This window comes from Taurulus bubalis, assembly GCF_910589615.1.
Source record: "Taurulus bubalis genome assembly, chromosome: 3".
NCBI classification, from domain to species: domain Eukaryota; kingdom Metazoa; phylum Chordata; class Actinopteri; order Perciformes; family Cottidae; genus Taurulus; species Taurulus bubalis.
Window position 1 is genome coordinate 10,667,484 of NC_136591.1, and position 20,901 is coordinate 10,688,384.

General features: G+C 43.3%; 1 protein-coding gene across 1 annotated transcript in view; it reads right to left on the bottom strand.

The window, feature by feature from the left end:
- pcxb (pyruvate carboxylase b) overlaps positions 1 to 20,901 on the bottom strand; it is a gene marked incomplete at its 5' end in the record, with an annotated part of 237,021 nt that overhangs the window by 48,230 nt on the left and 167,890 nt on the right. The window contains 2 exons of the mRNA XM_079215460.1: positions 4,966 to 5,055; positions 6,104 to 6,248. Coding sequence (XP_079071586.1) covers positions 4,966 to 5,055; positions 6,104 to 6,248 — 235 coding nt within the window. The remainder of the gene's footprint in view (positions 1 to 4,965; positions 5,056 to 6,103; positions 6,249 to 20,901) is intronic.

Below are 20,901 nucleotides of genomic sequence, written 5' to 3' on the forward strand. Positions count from 1 at the left end.
TATACACCGTAGACACAGCAATGGGGAGCAATTAGGGGTTAAGTGTCTTGCTCAAGGACACAACTCATGGACTAGCATGGGTTGTGTCGGGGTTGGAACCACAGACCCTCTGATTGAAAGACGGGCATGCTAACCACTGAGCCACAGTCGACCTGGACGCTGCAGCTGAGCGGACTGATCGCTGGAGTTTCATTCCAGAGTGAAGACGCTCACAGATTAAACTCAAGTTATATATTAGATTTGTTTTACGATTCACCATCTGGTTAAAACACTTTTTACAACATGTATCATCCTTTCATTCAGTCACGTGAGGCGGATCATTCCTGACTGTCGTTTTGATGAGTTATACAATTTAAATTTGAGCCTAAGAAATTATTGCAGTGTTGAATAGAAACCATGATTATACTGTGGTATTATTTAATAATGATGTTACAATCAGAATGTCAAAACATAGACGTAAATAATAAATAAGACGCATTCCGCCAGTAGAAATCGATCTTGCGCGTATAAGCAGGACACAGAACGCAGTATAGATACCACACAGTGTATAAATACTCAATGCAGTTTGTTTAACAGGTAAGAGACTACAGAGAAAGCATCTCCACACTGACAGTGATGATAACTTTATTAGTAGTAGTTTACACTATTAAATCAACTGCAAACATTATACGACAATTTTTTATCAATATTTTATATTTTTTGATTTTTATTACAATGTTCGCTAAAACTGTCCGGAGCAGAAAACAACTCCGTTCCAATGATCATGTTTACGGACACAAACTCCGTCAGCTGTTATAGCCGACTGACAGCTGATCAGAAGTGATCAGCTGTCAGTCGGCCGCAGTCATCAGAAACCGACGTCGCTTCACGTGAAGCTTCAGAGGAAAGGACGTCTCATGTCTGTTGAAACATATGTCCTTGTGTCTTCTCTCCTCGCTTGGTTTCCTTGCGTCTCTCCATGCATCCCTGGGGGAAGGGACTAAGACGCAAGGAAAGGACGCAAGTGATTGAAACGGGGATGTAATTTAGAGACTTGGGATGCACCCTTTGTGTTCAGGATACTTTTTATTGGCACATCCTGGTGGGAGTGCTAATCAGTGCTTTATTGCAGTCAGGTGTGCTGGAAAAGCCAATCACTTAACATGTGGAAAGCAGGTTTGTTAACGAGTTGTTAAGACTGCGCCACAGAGAAGTTTAATCATTTAGAATTCATCAAATATATCCCTGTCTTTATAGTATAACCAAATATTTATGTTACATTTGCATTTAGTTATTGCTTGCTATTTGCCATAACTTCTAAAAAAATACCGCCTGCTGGAAAACCTTTGACTGGCACTAGCTTCAAGAACAGAGTTTTTATTTGTATTGTATATATAGCCGTATGGGAGGTGTGAAACAAACAACCTGAAAGAAATGTTTTAAGAACAAAGAATAAGAAAACAAGTTACCTTGCAGTACACAAGCTCAGAGTATCTTGAGGTTTCAGAAAGCCACATTTAAGACTCTTTATGACTCTTTTAAGCTACCTGGAAATGAGTTTTGGCGCTAAACAAAAGTAAAACAAAGAAAGAAAGAAATACAGCCGTTTGAAGATGGCTAATGAAAGCATCAAAAACTAGAAACAGGAAATTATTTCAGACAATAAGTCCATTTGTGCACCAGATCCAACTACCCGTCTACTGTAATCCTAGGAGTGGAAATACAGCGCACAAATGGGAAGAGGAAAGTAGTCTGTCATTTTTATTAGTCAGACTTCCACAAGCTAGCTCATAGGCATCTGGTGATTAACCTCTACATGTCCTCCATTAAATAAATCCAGACAATAATTGGAACAAGGTGTACTTCTCCACCATCGATGAAGCACCAGCAATCAGCCTTCACAGGGAACGTTTTAGACTACAAATCCTAATTAGAAAATAATGGCCTTTCCGTACTTAACATGTTGTGTCAGGACACCCTCGGCCTGTCTTTCAGGAACACTTTCACTCCCCTCTCTCCCCGGTGTGGAGGGAGCTCCTGCAGAATAGTTCTTCTCGTCACCCTTTCCTCTTTCTCCTTATCTGCAGTTATCTTTTTTGAGGGATGACAATGTTCTGATCTTTGCTCCTCTCTTTTCTGCGGGTGGTTCACAGTAACACTCCTCACCCTCCCCTCTTTCTTCATGCATCTATCTCTGTCCACATCCCCATGCTTGCCACGTTGGTGATTTTCTCTACATATAGGGATTATACATTGCATAAACCCCCTCCTCTTCTTTCATAACCCCCTTCTCCTTCCATGCCCCTGTCCCTCCCTCCATCCACAGAGTGTGATAATACAGGCCTAATCCCTCTCTTCTCCCAATCCCTCAACCGAATGAAAGAAAGGATATAAGCACATTACAAATCTCATTACTAGGCTTTAGGTATGCCTGTGCTGCATACACTACTTCATCAGCTGCGTACAGTAAGTGTGTGTGTGTGCAGGGGGGGAGGGGGGAATGTACACAAACCGTCTGCAGAGTACCTGCTTACTACAGTACGTGTCTGTGCAAGTGTTTGATTTTCAAAAGTAAATACTGTGCGCCTGCTGCAATAAGAGACAGGCGATGATAGCCGTGAACACAAGCTTTCCACGGGTAGACAAGTGGCACGGAGACACGCGCTCGCTCACTCACAGGCAGATTTACACAAACACGGCAGATTATATTGTCCTATTCTACGCCATCCCGTTCCACTGTGCAGGGTGTTTAGCTGTCAGATTTGATTAGTTGTGCCTGATTAGGATTCATAATATTCACATTATTTTGTTATGAATTTGTGTTTACTGGGCACGTGCTGGGTATGTGCTGAGGCAGAACAGGCTGCTGATAAACATGTCAGATTGATACAGCTCACTATTTTGTGGCTGTCAAAAGGAGCAGCTGCAAAAATTTCCGTCAGTTTGAAACGGCTCGCAAAAATGTGCAGTGGAAAAGGACAAAAAGTGACAGATCGAGACATTTTCTACATTTTAATGCTATAAAAAAAAGCCTATTTAGTTAACAAATGTGCACCTCTTATCGTTATTTCAAGATAAGTATTTTTTAGGGCTGGGCAAAGTTGAAAAAAATGAACTGATTAATCGCATAATTCTTCTGCGATTAATCGCGATTAATCGCATTATGCGCCAAATTCAATAATGAAGTAAAAACTAGTGTATTGCACGCTTTTATTTTAAAGTAATGTTATCAGAACAATATAACAGGCACTCTGGAACAACAGCAAGTTAACAACAGTATATAAATCAAAAAGATATGCTCGGGAAGAAAAACAAGATGTATTTAATTTTTTTTAATGTGACTGGTCATTCAATTAAATATTGTATTTATTTTCAGATGTTATAGACTATTTTATTCTAATGTAAAACTGCTTAAAATCATGCTGAAGAAGAAACATTTGTCTTTTATCAGGGAACAACATAAACAGTCTGTTCAGTAGTAAGGGTCCCTGTGAGGGACAAGCCACTCCTTCTTTTCTCCATGTGCAGTTTGTTGCTTACCTTAAAGAAGTATGTTAAAGTCCAGCAATTGATTAACTTTATACAGAAGCAATAAGTGCTTTTGATCTTGTTCAGTTCAGTTTTTCTTACTCAGTGAGAAAAGTCCAGTGTGTGTTGGCTTGAACAAGAGCCCTGACGTCTGGTTGAATGAGGTGGAGATATCTCAGCGGCGGCTTTGCATTGTTCAATCTAATGTAATAAGTAATGTTCAATCTGGAGCGCTCTGTGAGGCGGAGCGGCTCGCAGCAGCACCCACTGCTCGCTGAGGACAAAAACTACAGAACAAGATGTGCGTCAGTCTGTTGGCAACAAGCCGGTCTGTGAGGCTGCGTAAGCGCGTGTACATATACGTAAATCGCCTTCAAAGTTAAAGCAGTGCCGTTGTATTGCATTTATGGCGTGCATCTTATTTATTTCTTTTTCTTTTTTGATTGACCTCACGCGGGCCGGACTGGGAGAGCCGTAAGATGCCCAGGTCTGAAATACGCCGTCTGGGAGAGATTTAAAGTGCAGCATTAAGCCCCTCCCAATGCAAAAAAAAAAAAAAACGAGTTAACACATGATCAAATAATTAACAGTGTTAATAGTTTGTTGCGGTAACGTGCGCAGCCCTAGTATTTTTATATTTCAGCCTTAGTTTAACCTTTCAAAACTCAGGAAGACACTCTAGTTATTGAAAGGAGCAAAAACCACAGAGCTCGACTCCAGAGACTCTAAGTGGCTCAACAAGCTCGTCAAAGAGCCCAGCTTGGCCTTAGGCCTTTCGTGAGAGACTCCAGGGGTGCTGGTGCAGAGCAGGGTGAGAAGCATCGAACTTCTGCCTTCACGAACAATGAGCTGCACCCTCTCACCGCTGTACTCACAGCTCAGCAGAGCACTCTGGGCCAAAACCCCTTTCCTCCCTGAGTGCCAAACTGAGCCATTTAGGAAGGCCTTTCCGCCTACAGCTATGGCCCGTTCCGACAGCCCATTTGTCATTCGGCGGGGGCTTTTATCCAAAGTGCCCTACGGATCCACAAGTGTTTACATTTTTAGCATGGGTGTCCCAGAAGAAATTAAACCCCTCACCCTTGCAGTGGCAGTGCCTTGCTAAATTAGTCCTAATGTGATACATGCAATAAGAGGGATGATGCATTGTGGCATTATTATGGTAACGGTGGCCAGAGACGGCTTCAAAAAAAATTGGGTAAAGGCAGAATTAAATTATCAGTTGCTGGTCTCGTTGACACATTGCCCAACACACAAAGCTACACTGTGAAAACGGTTGTCTTCATTGTGGAGCTCCATTGCACAATCTGCTTTGAATGCTTTGGTAGGGTACAACATCGTATTTTGACAGGTGAATGAAGAAGGTGACTTTGGAGTTGGAACTGGGTTTGCATAATAATGTGCGATAGAGTGTGAATTTTGCATTGCTATGAGCTGAACTGCACGCAATCGACATACCCATGGTGCCAGGAGGGATGACTGGGTCTATGGAGGAAGGCTTGGCCTTGACTGGGATGGGTGTGGTTGGTCCATTTACCATCACATGACCTGAAGCATACAAAAAGACAATACAAGTCAGATGCAGTTCTGTAACATATCAAACATCCAGTGAAGATTATAAATAAAAGAAGAAATAAATACAAATAAATCAACGAGGGTTATAAAACATCAGTACTGAGGCTAGTAAGGATCATGGTCACGTGTCCTGTTTTTGTGATTTAGAGGTATTTAGTACACGTGGTGAAACAAATAAATCTTCCACACCAATCCTCAAGGTCAACTGAAGTGAATGCTTTTTGTAATACGTCTTTGAGCTTTTCTTCAATCACGATTTGCACAGGTTCCAGTTTGTTTTTTCGCATTGAGCTTCCCCTGCTTTCCCCTATGGCTTGAGATGAACCAACGTCTACCCTGGTTATACCATACATACCCAGTCATTTTAATTACATTATTCATATAAATGGGCAGGTTCGTCTTCACCCCTTTGATCAAATATTCTCTTAAGTGTATGTAATGAAAAAAATCTTGATTTTACAGACCATGTTTCACCGTAAGGTCTGAAACATGAATACAGTATAAACCGTAGAGCATGACACCTTTTATTTTTCTGCCGATTGTTTGAACCTTGGGTTAAACACCACTGGTTTAAAGTGTGAGTCATATATAAACCAGCTCGGCACTTCTTCTAAATGTAATATCCCAGATTTCAAGTGTAAATGTTGTTATTGGATCCATTATAATCATTATAGCCCTCCCTTTTATTTTTCCTCTGAGCCAGAATGTCATAATTCTGCAATGACGGCAATTTTTTTTTTTTTGCTCACTGAAATCACCACGATCAGCTCAGCTAATATATACAGTTGCTTCCTGGTTAAAAGCTTGATAAAACTACTGTGGGAGTCACAGAAACAATCATGAAATATTTGCTCATAGGATATTTCAGAGCTATTAACCTTGTAATCACGGCTGATTATATAAAGGCCTAGTTGAATGAACAGTTTGGAACAGACTGACCTCACCATTAGATATAAGGCGGTCAGAAACAGTTGTGATGCTGTGATGTCACGCGTTTGAGCGTTTGAGCGTGTACACTCACCCAGGTAGTGCAGAAGCTTCTGGGCTCGGTTCTGGGTGGGTTTGAGGTTGAAGAGTTCCTGGTTCTCGTCGATGAACTGGGTGTCCACGGTGGAGTGGAGGAACTGGTGGTTGTTGAAAACGTTCTGGAGGAACGGGATGTTGGTCTGGAGATGGAGAGACAATATGAGGTTTGTTTTAATTCCTTGCCGTCTTTATTGATCTTTTTACACAAAGGGTGTGCAGATGTAGCTACAAAACAACAAAAAACACAAAGTGTAGAGAGACAAGACAGTTAAGAAAGCAATCACTCAGCTCAAGTTCTGTTCTGCAAATGAATCACATGGAAAAAAAAGACAGCAGTTCTTTTGAAGACAAGACGTTGCTAAAGAGCCACATTCAAAAAACAGAGGACTAAACGCTGTGCAATCTCAGCTTCAACAGACGAAGCACAAACACACACAATCAGAGCAAAGAGAGAAAGTCAACTGTTGAAAGTAATTACATTTCGTTTCTATTTTGTTGTTGTTTGTTTGCCTCAAAAGTATTATCACGGCAATTAAGCGCTCTAAATTAACAAAGGAGGGGGGAGTGGATGAGAGAGAAGAGATGTAATTGTTCGGACTTAATTTCATTACTACATTTGTTGCTTTTTTTCCCTCCAACTTTTTGTGAGCCTGTCTTAATAATACGAGTAGACGGCTTTGAATATTTGTAAGAGGCGAAGACAGTGAAAAGGGGGGTAAAAAAAAGAGAGAAAGGGGAGAGAGATTAGTAGAAAGAAAAGCAGAAATGCTAGTTGGAAGGATTCATTGAAAGGAGGATATGGTAATCTGGTCTTGCAGCGGCTTTAGATGTGTTTATCGCTGTTTAATGTCCCCCAGGGGAAGGTGGAGGGTGAATTGCAAGTGAGGAAAAATTATTTCCTTTTTTTTGGCAAGAGTGTCTTTGCACATGACCCAGAATGTCGGAGGCTTAAGCGGCATTTAAAAAGAAGTAAATGTTTGAGACTCACGACCCTGCATCCAGGTACCCTCTTTGTATTCATAAATGCACATAAGCACACACAACCAGAGCTCAGATCCAAGAGAGAAGCAGAGTCCCCGAGGACCTCCAGCAAACAGAGCTCATGAACGCAAACATCCGCCTCACTATCTACATACGTGTAGTCCATAAATAGATCTCGCTGTCACAACAACACAGGTGTAAACACACATGAAATACAACCCACAGACGGACAGAATTTACAACCACAGTTTGGACGTTTAGCCGACCCAGACGAACCCAGAGTGGCTGGACATAATTGTTCCTGCATTCACTCAGGAATCCCATACGTGTGTGTGAAGGGATTTGAGCAATAAACAAACCACTCTTACACACACCTCATTACCAGCACTGAGCGCGAGGGAGATGCAGCGGAGAGATGAATGTGCCCGGGTGAATAAAGCTTACCGACATAGCCCAAATGAGATGTATAGTAACAGAGGGCCTGAGTTCTTCACATCTATGTATGTTATCAGGAGGAGAGAGAACAAAGAGAGACAGAGCGAGAACAAAGAGACAACAGCAATACCTATATTCCAGCTGACAAAGAAAAGTCTAATTCCAAGAGGGGGTTACAGCAGAAGAAAGAGACATCTTCCACTTAGTCAATGCATTGAGTCAATAAAGTGCCATTAATATTGAGGAACACAACTGTGGACGTCTTTCCAGGCTCTCACATTCCCGGTCAAGTAGAGGGGGTTTCATTTTCTGAAGAACACAGACAAATGCACACGCACGCACGCACGCACACACACACACACACACACACACACACACACACACACACACACACACACACACACACACACACACACACACACACACACACACACACACACACACACACACACACACACACACACACACACACACACACAGACACTGTATCCTCCGCCTCCTGCTGCAGGGAGGAGGGCTGGACAGCAGGACCAGAGGAGAGCCGAGGGATCTGTACAGCTGTACTGCATACAGCAGGCCTTGGGCTGTGGACCAAAACACTAACTGCACTACGACTTCAGAGACCTGTGGTCATCATATTTTCATCCATTTATAGTCTGTCTGACAGGATAACTGTATTACAATAGATGCTGCTGCCATGCGTGCCCTTGTACTTGGGGAAAATAAGCAGCCATATGAAATCTGGATAGTGTGTTTTTTTCTTTGACATTCCTATATAATTAAAATTGACTTCAAAAGGTACCAATCTATGCCTACCAGCAGCAGATCCAAGCCTGTGAATTAGCACTTTATGTCTTGCTTGATTAATCCATACTTTAGTGAAAAGTGCCGGTGGGGGAATGTTGCGCATCCCCATTTCAAGACTTTGTGCTAAGCTAACCAGCTACTGATAGTGGCATCGTATTTACTGTATAGGCTTAAGAGAGGAATCAACTTCTCATCTACCTCTTGGCCAGACAGGAACAAATAAAGTTGAACTATGTCTCTGTATCTCATAAGTCTTTACTGGAAAAATTGTTCTGATTTGTATTTGTTGTTATTACCTTCTTTAGAGAGCCTTTTCTTTTTTTAATTGGCCTTGGCACATTTTGACATTTCATCCGTTTGTAATTTTCGCTCATTTTTCTACGTTTGATGTAAACTTCATCTATTATTTATACGTGTAAACAAACCTAATAATTGGGCATTAGGTGTGTGTGTTTGGGGGGGATCAAAAGGTATGAATAAAATAAAACATCACGGAGAGGCAGACACGGAGAATGAGAGCTAAATAACACAAGCAGGCACTGTTAACGAGAATGGAGAGTAATGGAGAGGGACGACTGCCTGCATTAATACATGGAGGTTTGTCCTTTCCCTCTCTGCTGTAGCAGATCAATGTGTTCATTATCAGGCTGCTCTGTGCGCCTGTGGCGAGCACGCACACCAACACACAGTCCCTTCAGTTCTTTCTCCACGTTTCCCCTAATGATGAGACACACACACACACACACACACACACACACACACACACACACACACAGGTCTCTCTCTTTCCACCGCTCAGTATCTATTTGGCATGTGTTTTTCCCTCTTCATCTGGCTCTCGGCGATATCAGACACAGACACACGCACACACAGATACTCGACAGAGGCCCTTCCCTGATTTAGATGCCCCGTAAACAATCGGCGGGCGACAGCTCTCGGAGCTTTGCACACAGCATGCAAAGCGCACGCGTGCACGCGCTTCCTCGCACGTAATGAACGTGTTTCAGATGGCGAACACGAGCAACTACACACACACACACACACCTTTGAGAACTGGAAAGGTTTTAGAGGGGAAGTAAACATGTCGAAATGGGAATTATTGCTCGCACAGACACACGTTTACATACACCCACACTTTCGCAATTTAACACACGCATGCACGCGCGCACACACAAACCACATATAATCCACAGACCATGTTGTGAAAGGTCTCATGTAAAACCTATGGTTGAAAGCAGAGTTGATTGATACAATATTGAGGAATATAACTGCAGCTAGGAGGAACCTACGTATGTATCTTTTAGATTTGGGGGTGAACTGTCCCTTTAAGTTTGACGATAACAAAAAATAAATGTACTGTGTGACATTACTTCTTGCAAATGTTTGCTTAAGAAGGCGTGCAAAAGTTGTCAACAAACATTCAAATGAATTTACACTTGGCAGTAAAAAGCAATCTGGGCATCTTGGGGAGGAAAAGATCAATAAATCACCTTCTATTTTATGTATTCTCGTTGTCTGCAATCTGTGCACTGAGATCCTCAAAGCAGACGAGACAACAACAAGCAGGTGTTACTGTCCAGGCGGCTCCTAACTTTTCTCTGTATATAACATTTTACAACTTTTAAAGTAGCAGGAACATGAAGGGTAGAGTCATGTTGACGCTCTCTACAGGTCATCATCCCATAAGCTCTGTTACTGAGGTTCAGACAGAAGGAGTTTACACATTAAATATTAATATAATTCAGACTGTAATGTGAACATTTACACCTGCCATCTTTTAATAATGAAGATTCAAAAGAACATGATGTTAATCATCACACTCTCCTCCTTTCCTTTGCGAGCGCCGATATACACCTTCTATATTTCATATTCAAGCCTGAGGTCAAGTATCCCCCTTTACAGACACTATAACACTTCAAGCTGTGCAATCCCCTTTACTCCTGCAATTCTATGCACCAAAATACTTTAACGGACAACAACCTTGGGTAAAGGAGGAAAAATAGTAAGACTTTTCTTTTCACATATTGTGCTGCTTTCACAACACGTACGTTGTTGTTTTAAGAAACCTTTGGGCTGACTGAGTACTAACATGGGATTCCCGGGTCAGGATCAAGGTCAGGGCCCTCGGGGTCAAACCCCTGAATCACGTTCATTGGAGCCGAGCAGCTTCCTGCGAATGTTACGTAAAAGCAGACCATGTGGTGGTGGAAAAGTTGAAGCTTTTTGTGAACAACGCAGCGTGGAACGGATCGCAGTCAAGCGCGTGCCAAACACTTCTGGGTTCCCGTGGAGCACATGGATCCAGGGTGGTACCAGAGATAATACCTTGTCAGTCACATTTGCTATTTGTATGCTTTAAATGCTTAGCTCTCCCTTTTATGACACCCTGAAGGTTTGGGAATCTCGTGTTACCTTATAAGAAACGTATTAGTGTCCAAGATGTGCAAAACATAAAATATAAAATACTAAAAATGGAATTCAACATGTGTAAATGTTGTATTTCTTTATTGCTGAAATCTCTTTTTATCGTGTAATTCTGTTTGATCCGACTGCTTTACATGCAAAATAATCATTGACAATCTTGGAACTAAATAGCTGCTTGATGTTCATATTTTAATAAAAAGTGTGGCAATGATCCACTAATACATTTGGATTGTTAAAATAACAGTTTGTGGGAACACCATATCAAATGTAACCCAAACATGTTGCTAAAACCTCTACCTGTATTGGCGGAAAAAAAGCAGAGCTCCAGACTCATTAAAAAAAAGGTCATGCCCACAGATGTTGCCATGGTTACCCAGTGTTTTTGATGGGGAGGGGGCCTGTTGGAACTGTTGCATCCGTCACCAACACACATCTTGATTTACAGTGAGGAATATTAAGCATAGCCATTTCTCTGACGTTGCGTAACGTTGGCTTGACAGCGTGCAACATCCCTCCATTAGAGACCAAAGACCTGCAGCCTTCGGACGGCTGGAAGGAGTCCCCAAAAGGAAGGAATGCCTTCAGTGGAGGCTACTTACCAACTGTCGAGGGATCAAATCCATTAATGTTCCCTCTGTCTGGCATAACATGAAATAGACCGGCGGAGGCTTATGAACCGACATATATAAGACCACGGCCGAAACCGAGACCCGTTACTTACCAATCAACCACCGGTGTCTCTATCAAATGCGGCCACTTTCTATTGCCTTATTGAAAACAGACGGTTTTGTCAGTTTATTTTGGTGCATTTCGTGCACTCGAGGCAAATACAGAGTTTGTTTTACACGAGAACAGGATGCAAAAAGCATCAGATGATGTACAGGTGCAGATTTTGAGCAGCAACATTTCAAACAGTGCTCGGCATTGCACACAAATGCACAACACTCACGCACACAGACACACACCTGATCTCCAAACACTGCGTCTCCCTGTCACACAGAACCTCCACGCTACCTAAGTGATTAGGAGTTGAATAGGGGAGCTGTCAGGTCATTCGTCTCTTCTCTCCTCTCCTCCTCTGTCTCCGCTATCCCCATCCGTCACGCCTTAACCACTGGGTCGGGCCCATAAACAAGATCAACACACACACACACACACAAAGCCGGAGGAGTGAATGTACACTCGGATAGACATGTGTGGGCATCTTGTACTTATATCAGCCACAAATTTACTCAAGCAGACAAGGCATGCAGTTTTTGTGTCCCGAGGAAGAATGAACAGGTGCCTCGACACCGCGCTGACAGCACACAGTCTGTGCTAATGTGGAAAAAAAAAATGTGACCACTTCTCACCTCTATGCGTCTTTTCAATTTACTCTCCTCCTCAGAGGTCATGCTTTAATTCTCCGCTGGGTTTCTTTGCTCACTAATTTGCTCTTTATTTCTCACCTCTACTTCGCTTCCTTGGTAAGCAACCAATGACTATTCACCATGACAACCATCTTCGTCCAATTCTTTACAACCGTGAAATAAGGGAAAATGTTTTTAATGCCAAAGGCAAACGCAGCAGCAGTCTGAATACCTCTCATCTCCTCAACCCCCGTCTCACGACCTGTCCATCACACAGACTATTTCTTGGCTGCGCCTAAAAATCAGGCATCAGTATTTTACATTTACAAAGGGGCTTTTTCCTCAGTGAAATACAAAATCTGATTGGTGATCTTTCTGGTAATAACTTCTATCACCGTTCACAGCGAGGAAGTGTTCAACTTGGAGTTCATCAGGGGAGCTTTGGCCAGACACATATTTCCATTTGAAATATACTCATCGGGTATGAAGAAATCCTGCAAAAAATATTATAACATTCTTTCACAAACGCCATCTCCCTCTAGCAGGTTCGAGAGGTTCAGTCCATCCTACAGTGCAGCTATGATCCCCTATTGATTTCAAAAAGACTTCAGAAATAGATGTAAAGCAACAAAAGGAGGAAGAGCTTTGAGAATATGTTAGAGACAGACTTTAATACCCAGTAATGGGGAGGAGTTGCTTGATGTGCTTTCAGATGCCTTGAATAGGCTGCTGTCCATGGTGCTGAACTAGCCAGACATCCTAGACAAAGGATGTGAAAGGGGGAATGTACCAGCTATCTCACTGTTGTCAAGACATGTCCAATAGGGGAACTACATTTTAAGATCAAAAGCATGAATGGTAAATTTTTTCATTTACAGTAAAAGCACCAGTCAATGTGCCAATGCTTTGCAGCTACAAAATGGTTTTGTTTTGACTGACATTATATTTTTCCTCAAGCTCTCTGAAATATAACTATCGCTCTAACCACCTCCATGTGCCAGCCTATTCACAGGCAAAGTGGACATGACAAAAGTGTTTTTCACACACAAAAATGTGACGACATGTAATTTACTTTGATATGTTCCTGCAACAACGTCGCAGGATGGCAGTTTCTTTACTACCGGGGGAGACGCATTCACCGATGTGTGATGTGTCATCTTTAAACAGCGTGACTCAGACTGTGCTGAACCAGCTAAAAGGAGGCCTCTTTCAGGGACCCTGAGACGCAGGCTTATTAAAACAGATAGCTCCTTAGTGGTATTTTGGGAATCCTTAAGCAGTAGGCCTGTGCAGCATTTAACTGCTCGTGATGAACTCCAAACCCACAGCGTGAGTCGTCTCTGACTCTGTACGCAGGTCCTCTGTGTTAATTATACTTGTACTTGTGAATGATCATCTCACTCTTTGTATGTTGCAAAATCATCACGATCATTACGCATTCAGTGCTTGGGACCATATGTGCCACCGTAACGCATTTACATCGAATGTTTTAATTTGTTTAACCGTACAGACCTATTTTTCTTCGATTGCAGCAACATATCCCCCATCGTTGGGCGTATATTCCTGAAAATCATACAGCTCCCCGCCGAAAAATACAAACTGAAGCGGGGCTCCCGCAGAGAGCTTTGAGATAGCATGAAGCAGCAGGAGATCTTCAACCTTTTAGAGCCTCAAGAAAACATTGGGAATTCATAGTTTCACTGTGGGGTCCCAGCTCAATAAACCCCATTACTACTGCGGCCACATAAGTAGAAGTAGAGCTGGAGCCAATACGGTGGAAAATGATAACATTGCTAAAATTCTACAACAAAAAACAGATCTGCGAGACAGATTATCCTCTGGTGGGGAGCAGAGCACCTCTCATGCTCCAAACTATAGTCAGTAGGATGGATTTTCATTTGGATAATCATGCTGAATCGTTTCAGTCCGCTGTTTGAGGTCATCGGCAGCAGATAAGCTTCAGGCAGCGGCTTTTAACGACAGCCAGTTCCAACGGCAGCGCTTGTGGTCGGCCGTTACTCATGTCAGTGGATACGTGGTAACCTGTCAAAAGTGAGGCAGAATTTTTGCTTTAGGGTTGACGTGTAGTTTAACATTTACTCCACCACCCGCTCAGCAGCGGTGTGCTGTGAATGCTAACTCCCCGACTGGAGTCACTTGTGTATTTTTATAACGAACAAACTCACAGCATGATGAAGTTTCTGTGAAAAATGTTATAAACTCAGGAACTCATAGTCTTGCTGTTCAGACCCCACAGTGTGTGCAGACCCAGGGTTGAATAACGCCAACATGTGGCGCATAACTAATAGCATGCAAGCAGCGGTAGTTCCTAATTTAAAGACTAGCGTTGGCTATAATCAACCATCACCAATAATTACGATGTTACAAGATACACAAACTATAGGATGCAATGGACATATCAGTCGAAAACCTTATTTTATCTCACTTCAGCTAAATAATCTAAACAATGTAACCATTAATTATCAGACTGCTTCCCTTTAAACCTCTCATTACTACTTGGCATCCTCCCAGAAATGCCTGTGACTCATTTTGGACCCAGATTCACATTTTAAAATGTGTGGTGTTGCTGTAAAGAGCAACATGCAGTATGAGCCCACTGTTTATGTGATCCAAATACAGTGAAATAAAAAGAGAAATCAATTGAGGTGTAAACACAAACAAACAAACAGCAAACCAGACGTGTATAAACCGTAAAGGTTGCAGTAGAGAAAAATAAACAGCCGGCATGAAGCGAAATGAAGGTATCCATAGCGCTGGAGATGAACACTCAAGGTGTGACCTTCAATTGCAAGTCCTTTCAAGAAAAAACAAAAACCGCAGCTGCACACTGAAGAACCCTTTTGCCAGTCTAATTAGCGAGTACAGACGGCACAGTCGGAAACCATATACTGTATCAACACATTTCTGTGGCGGGTTTTGGGCTGAGAGTGTTACAAAATGTTCTCGAAGTATCAACACTCTTCGTAACAAATGCTTTCGCACGCCAGAGCAGATAGAGGTGTTTATAATAACACGGGGAAACAATCGTTGAGCACCATGATGATGACGGAAGATAAGTAGGTTCGAGGTCTGGTGGAATATGTTTCTGGTATAAGCAGTTAAGAAACAAATAGAGCTGAAACCAGAAGATACATATCTAGGATCGGATGACATTTCTTTTTCTTTTACAGTTAATACCTTTGCCTCAAGTTAATGTTCCAGTTGCATTATAACAACCATCTGCCTCGTGTCTCTTAACTACCTGAGGGTGAAAGTCGACGAGGGCGCGCAAAGCAGGACCCGTTGAATTTGAAATCGAAAAGTGAAGAATTAAATGAATCACATTCAATTCCTCCGGCCTCCATTTGCCGCCATCACCATCAAAGTAATGCATTTCATCTAATGAGCTCTCTGTATCGATGACTCCCGTCAGAAGGTGATTCATCCACGCCGCACTAATACATTACATTTAGCTGACGCTTTTATCCAAAGCGACTTAAATTTTTGCTCGATACACTGTAGACACAGCAACGGGGAGCAATTAGGAGTTAAGTGCTCAAGGACACATAGACATGAGCCGGGGCTCGAACCACCGATCCTCTGATTGAAAGACGGGCATGCTAACCACTGAGCCACACTCTTATTACAAAAAAAAAAAAAGCTGAAAAAATAAAATAAAAATGTTGACTCGACCAACAAGACCATTATGTCATCCTTCCCTTCCAGCTGTGGCTCAGCATGATGCCTTTAATCCCAAAACATCCATAGTATCCATTTCCAGGGACTAGGCGGCGCGCAGGACACAAATGACTAACGTCGGCCACTTATTTACAGAATGTACTATAACAGTCTGGATTTTCTCAGCACAGAACCTCATGCATTATTTATTTGAACGTTTCATAGCCCTATCTTGGCTGCCTGTGATTTTCTAGTCAGTATTTATAGGTCTTCACATTTCACTTCATGCTCTTTGATCGGGGCAGCTGCTCCTCCCCCTGCTCCTCTGCATGTGTGTTCTCACCGTGGAGGCTGTGCACACGGCCCTGTGTGCGCCTGGCCGTGGCGCTGAAACGGCCGCTCCATCTAATGGCGTACCAGTCGGTGTTGCCAGCGAGCCGGCGCTGGCAACACCGGGGCTCTGGCACTGGCACGCCGAAACTGCAGTAATTTATTAATGTTATTAGTTACACCTGCTTTTAACAAGTCATACTGGCCCACCGTGAGAAACGTCTATTAGCTGTGTTTACGCATACAGCCAATAATCCAAATCATAATGCGATTACAGTGCCAATGTGACTGAGGTGGCGCCCATTTTAACGGCATGCTCTGATTCCGTTAATGCCATTCTTCTCATAGTCAGAATGAGCTTAATGACAGAAAAGCACAGTGCAATTTTAGATTGCATTATTTAGGGGCCTTTTCCCGTCACGTAAACACCTTAATCCAGCCATGACTCTCCTTTGGAGTTTTTAGCAGCGACACATGGCACTCCAACTGCGTGATGACACGTGCCAAAAGGTGTCAGCTGCTGAGACACTGGAGGCTGCTCCCCCACGGCAGTGTCTTGAAGAGCACGTGCAAGTCACGGTGAACGGGCTCAAAGCAGAGTTTACCTTGGAATGTTCAAACGGCGACAGCCGGGGTAAACCACGGCGCTCCAATGGCGATAATAAAATCTGTGCATCGTGGCACAGAGGCAGTGGTATTAATGGAACGGTTCACTCTGCAAGCCATCAAAGAATCTTTTTTGTGGAGTAGTTCTTCACGCTGATTATAGGCTATAATCTGATAATTATATGCAACGAAGATTTGTCAGTGCACTGACAGTTTTTCTGTTATACACACACACAGACACACGTTCTTCCAATCTTAACAGAACTAATGCCAAGAAACTGCCGCTTGTATTGCGAAACAATCAACAAACAAAATCTAATTTGCAATCTTTTCATTTGCACCTCCCAGCTTTCTATTTCGACATTTAACTACTTTTTTTTCTCTCTCTCTCTCCTGCACAGCCCATTGCATTTCTGTATAGATTAATTTAAGTACCAGCACCCACACACAAAGAGAAAGTTTTTTTTATGAGCTTTCTACATTGTTATTTCCACTGTAAATTCCAGCGGAACGCATTAAAGGAACTCACCCTGAGAAACATTTGGCTTGCATGTTGGCTTCTTTTCTTTCACAAACACATCCCTGAAGTAATTTCCGCCCGGCGTCTTCACTGTACGTTCGAGTGTATCCGTCAAGTTTTTACACTTAAAGCAATATAGACAAACGAGGCCCAGCGTGTCTTCCTCGTACTTCATTGACTGCTGCCGACGGCTGTGGAAACGGCCCGCCGGCAGTAACCGGGAAATCATTGCGGACACACTGATGCAGAGGAAAGAAATAAAAGCACAATGACATTTAAATGGCTTCAAGAGCAAAATGTGAAGGCGGGGTCGTGCGGCCATTGGGTGTGTGCGTGTGACTGTCTGTCTGTGACTGTCCTTGTCTCTCATTATCCCGATATTGAGACAAATAGAGGGGGATCTGCCCTTCTATCGAAACCTCCACACCATTTACCCCTGAAAACACAGCAGAGCAAGTGTGCGCCTGTGTGTGTGTGCGTGCGTGTGTGTCATTTAGCTCTGTGAGAGGCGAGTGTCTAACGGCTGATTTGTGTGATGCTATTGCGTGTGCAATCGTGGACCAATCTCTCTTGAGTGAGTGCTGTGTGTCGCTGCAATGTATGCTGCATGTGTGTGTGTGTTGTGTGAATGGAAGCCAACATGGGTGGGTGTGTGTGTGAATGGAGGCCTTTGACACACTGGTGATTATGTGCGACACATTTGTGTGCACAGGTCAGGCGCAAACATTAAATGGAGGACATGGTTAGACTTGGTTCATTTAGGCGGCTTTTTTTTTTTTTTTTTTTACTTCAACGCACAAATTTCCTCAAAATTCTTATGAAAAAGTGTCTCTACTTTCTGTCCGTCTGTCGCTCAAACATTTCTGCTGTTGCCAGAGACACTTTCTTCAGCTCCACAGCTGAGGCCTGACAAATGTGTTGAATGCATTTCCTTCCTGATAAAACATCTACAAAGCAGATTTGGTATCGGAGGGATTTCAAGTCGTGTTTTGTTTACATCACACATCACTGGCACATTGGCTGAATTACTGCCACCTGTGGATCGGTATAGGAGAGTAATGCCACTGGTTCGGCTGTGTATTGCGTCACACATTGTGGTTTCTGCTACTGTTGATGAAATTGGGCCGGTAAAAACAGCATTGGGCCGGTAGATGCAATATGGGCTGCTTATGTCAACATATGGCGGCTTTGTGAAGGTAATGATGTGGGCTTATTTGTATGGAAACTGTTAATCTGATCTGGCAAAACTGTGACCAAATGCAAGTGCACGTGGGTCCGCGTGCATGTGCACGAGACAAAGAGGACGGGGGAAAAACTGCTCCACAGCACTACTTGAAGTTACTCAAACTCCTCAAGGATATCTTTAAATAGCTGAATCTGAGCTTTCAGGGTGTTTGAGAGTTTCCCCCATCTACAGTATATTGGTCTTCTTTGAAAGAGTGAACGTCAGCACTTAGTTTCAGTTCATTGTTTCATTTCAAGTCCAGTGTGCTGGAGCAAAGAGCAAAAAAGGTGTGAATGTCCAAACACTTTGGGTCTCACTAAAGCCCGACATCTCTGAGATGCCGTGTGGTGTAATCTCACTTTAAACCTCAGTATTCAGCGATCAGTGTCAGCGTGCTCCTGAGTGAGCCACTTACACATTTGTCGTTGAGATATTTCCCGTTTGCTGGCAACAGAAAATAAAGTCGATGGATTAGTTCAGGCCGGGGTCAGTAGGCCGACTCCCCTGCAACTGTTCTCACTTTGAGGGCTAATTTAGCCAAACCGAACCAGAACAGGTCTGCCCTCTTTCTGATTAAGTTTAGCACTACTCGGGATGAACTGAAAAATATCCTGCCAGTCTCCCCGCTAAGTTCTCAGTCCAAGGGTTTTAATTTTGTTTGACTTCAACACGATTGATCTGTGGTCACAGGAAATGTTCCAAGGACACAACATCTGTGACATCTGCCCTACAGATTGATTCATGGTTGTTTCATTTGAGGTAAACTTTTTGCGAGTTGCCCTGAATTAAAGTGGTGGACACGCTCCATAACGAGCTGGTCAGTGATGAGATTTTCTCCTGACCGGTGGACTCACTTCATCCATCACCCTGAATAGGTCACGTTAGTTTCTTTCATTCAGCAAGGTCACTCTCCCTGAAGAGAGGACTGGATGCCAAACCACTAGACGTTTGATTAATCGTGAAGCGACGCTCCATAAAGCCGTGCGCTGTTAACGGGATTCGTTTAGGTGAAATGATGTGTCAAACTTCTCTTTGCTGGACCTTGCTTTTAGGGAGGTCCGGCTTGCTAGGTTAAAAAATACGCTGGGACGACGGCAGGAGGGGGGATAAAATCGAGTGAGGGTAAAGAGGGAGAAAGCAAAGGGATGAAAATAAATTCAAGAAATATGCACTGAGATGCGTGAAAGTGGGATGAGAGGTAAATCATTCAGGGAGAAATAAATAGGGAGGAGAGGCACAGATTTTTTTTTTTAAATGTGGAAGATCAAGAAGTGACAAAAATGAACTGGAAATTGTGATACATGATAAACCAATCCATCCGTAACACAACCAAATCCCTGTCCCGGCCCTCTTTTCTTTCGGATGTTACATCTCTGGCGTGTGATTGTGTTGACAAGAAATGGACCAAATGTAAGAAAACGACTTAATGCCAACATCCGATGGCTCCAACGTTTGAGTTTCTGCCTCAGTAGTGGGACGCGCGCACACACACACACACACACACACACACACACACACACACACACACACACACACACACACACACACACACACAGTTTCCATTTACCGCCTATTTCTCAGCAGCCAGCGGCGCGGTGGGGAAATCAAGCGCTCGACCACTGTTTGAAGTTGTATCAGCTACACTTTGCCTATCACCGTGCTATCACTCCATCCACTCCTCGCCTCTCTCCCTCAATAACCCCTCTCTTCCTCACTTATCTCCCTCACGCCCCAGAGATCCTCGGCCTCCTCTCTCTCCCTCCCACCCTGCCTCCCGTTGCTCACACGTCGCCACTCATGTGCTCGCTGTTTCTTAATCATACGTCTTTGCTCCCCCGCTCATCCCGGCCTGACCCAGAGTTGCCCGAGGCACCGAGAGCTTCGCTTCCCCTTGTCATACCAGCAGACTTTTATCTCCTCCTCTTCCTCCTTCTCTCCTTCCTTCTGCTCTGCTCTCCCCCACCAACCCTCCATCTGTGGTGAAGACGTGCTCAGATCCTTTACGCAAGCGAAAGAGGTGATTTCACAGGGTGAGATACTCTTACAAGTAAAAGTCTGAATTCAAAAGTAAAAGAAAAGAAGTATTGCCACATAAATGTTCTTTATGGCTCAAACATAGCAGTATTCAATACACATAAGGGCCCCTTAAAGAGGGTTAAATGATTATATACCACTTCTCTCTCAAGCTCTTTTCATTTTTCACATCCATTTTTATCCACTTATCATCATCGTCGTGGGAACAGCAGACTAGGCAGAGGATTCCAGAAACCCATCTTTCCAGAAACATTGTCCAGCTCTTTCAGGGGAACCCCCGAGGCGTTCCCAAGCCAGGTGACACAAATAATCTCTCCAGCTTATTCCCCAGGATCTCTTACCGGTTGGACGTGCCAGAGAACCCATAAAGGTGGGCGATCAGGAGGGTCAGGACCAGGAGCCTG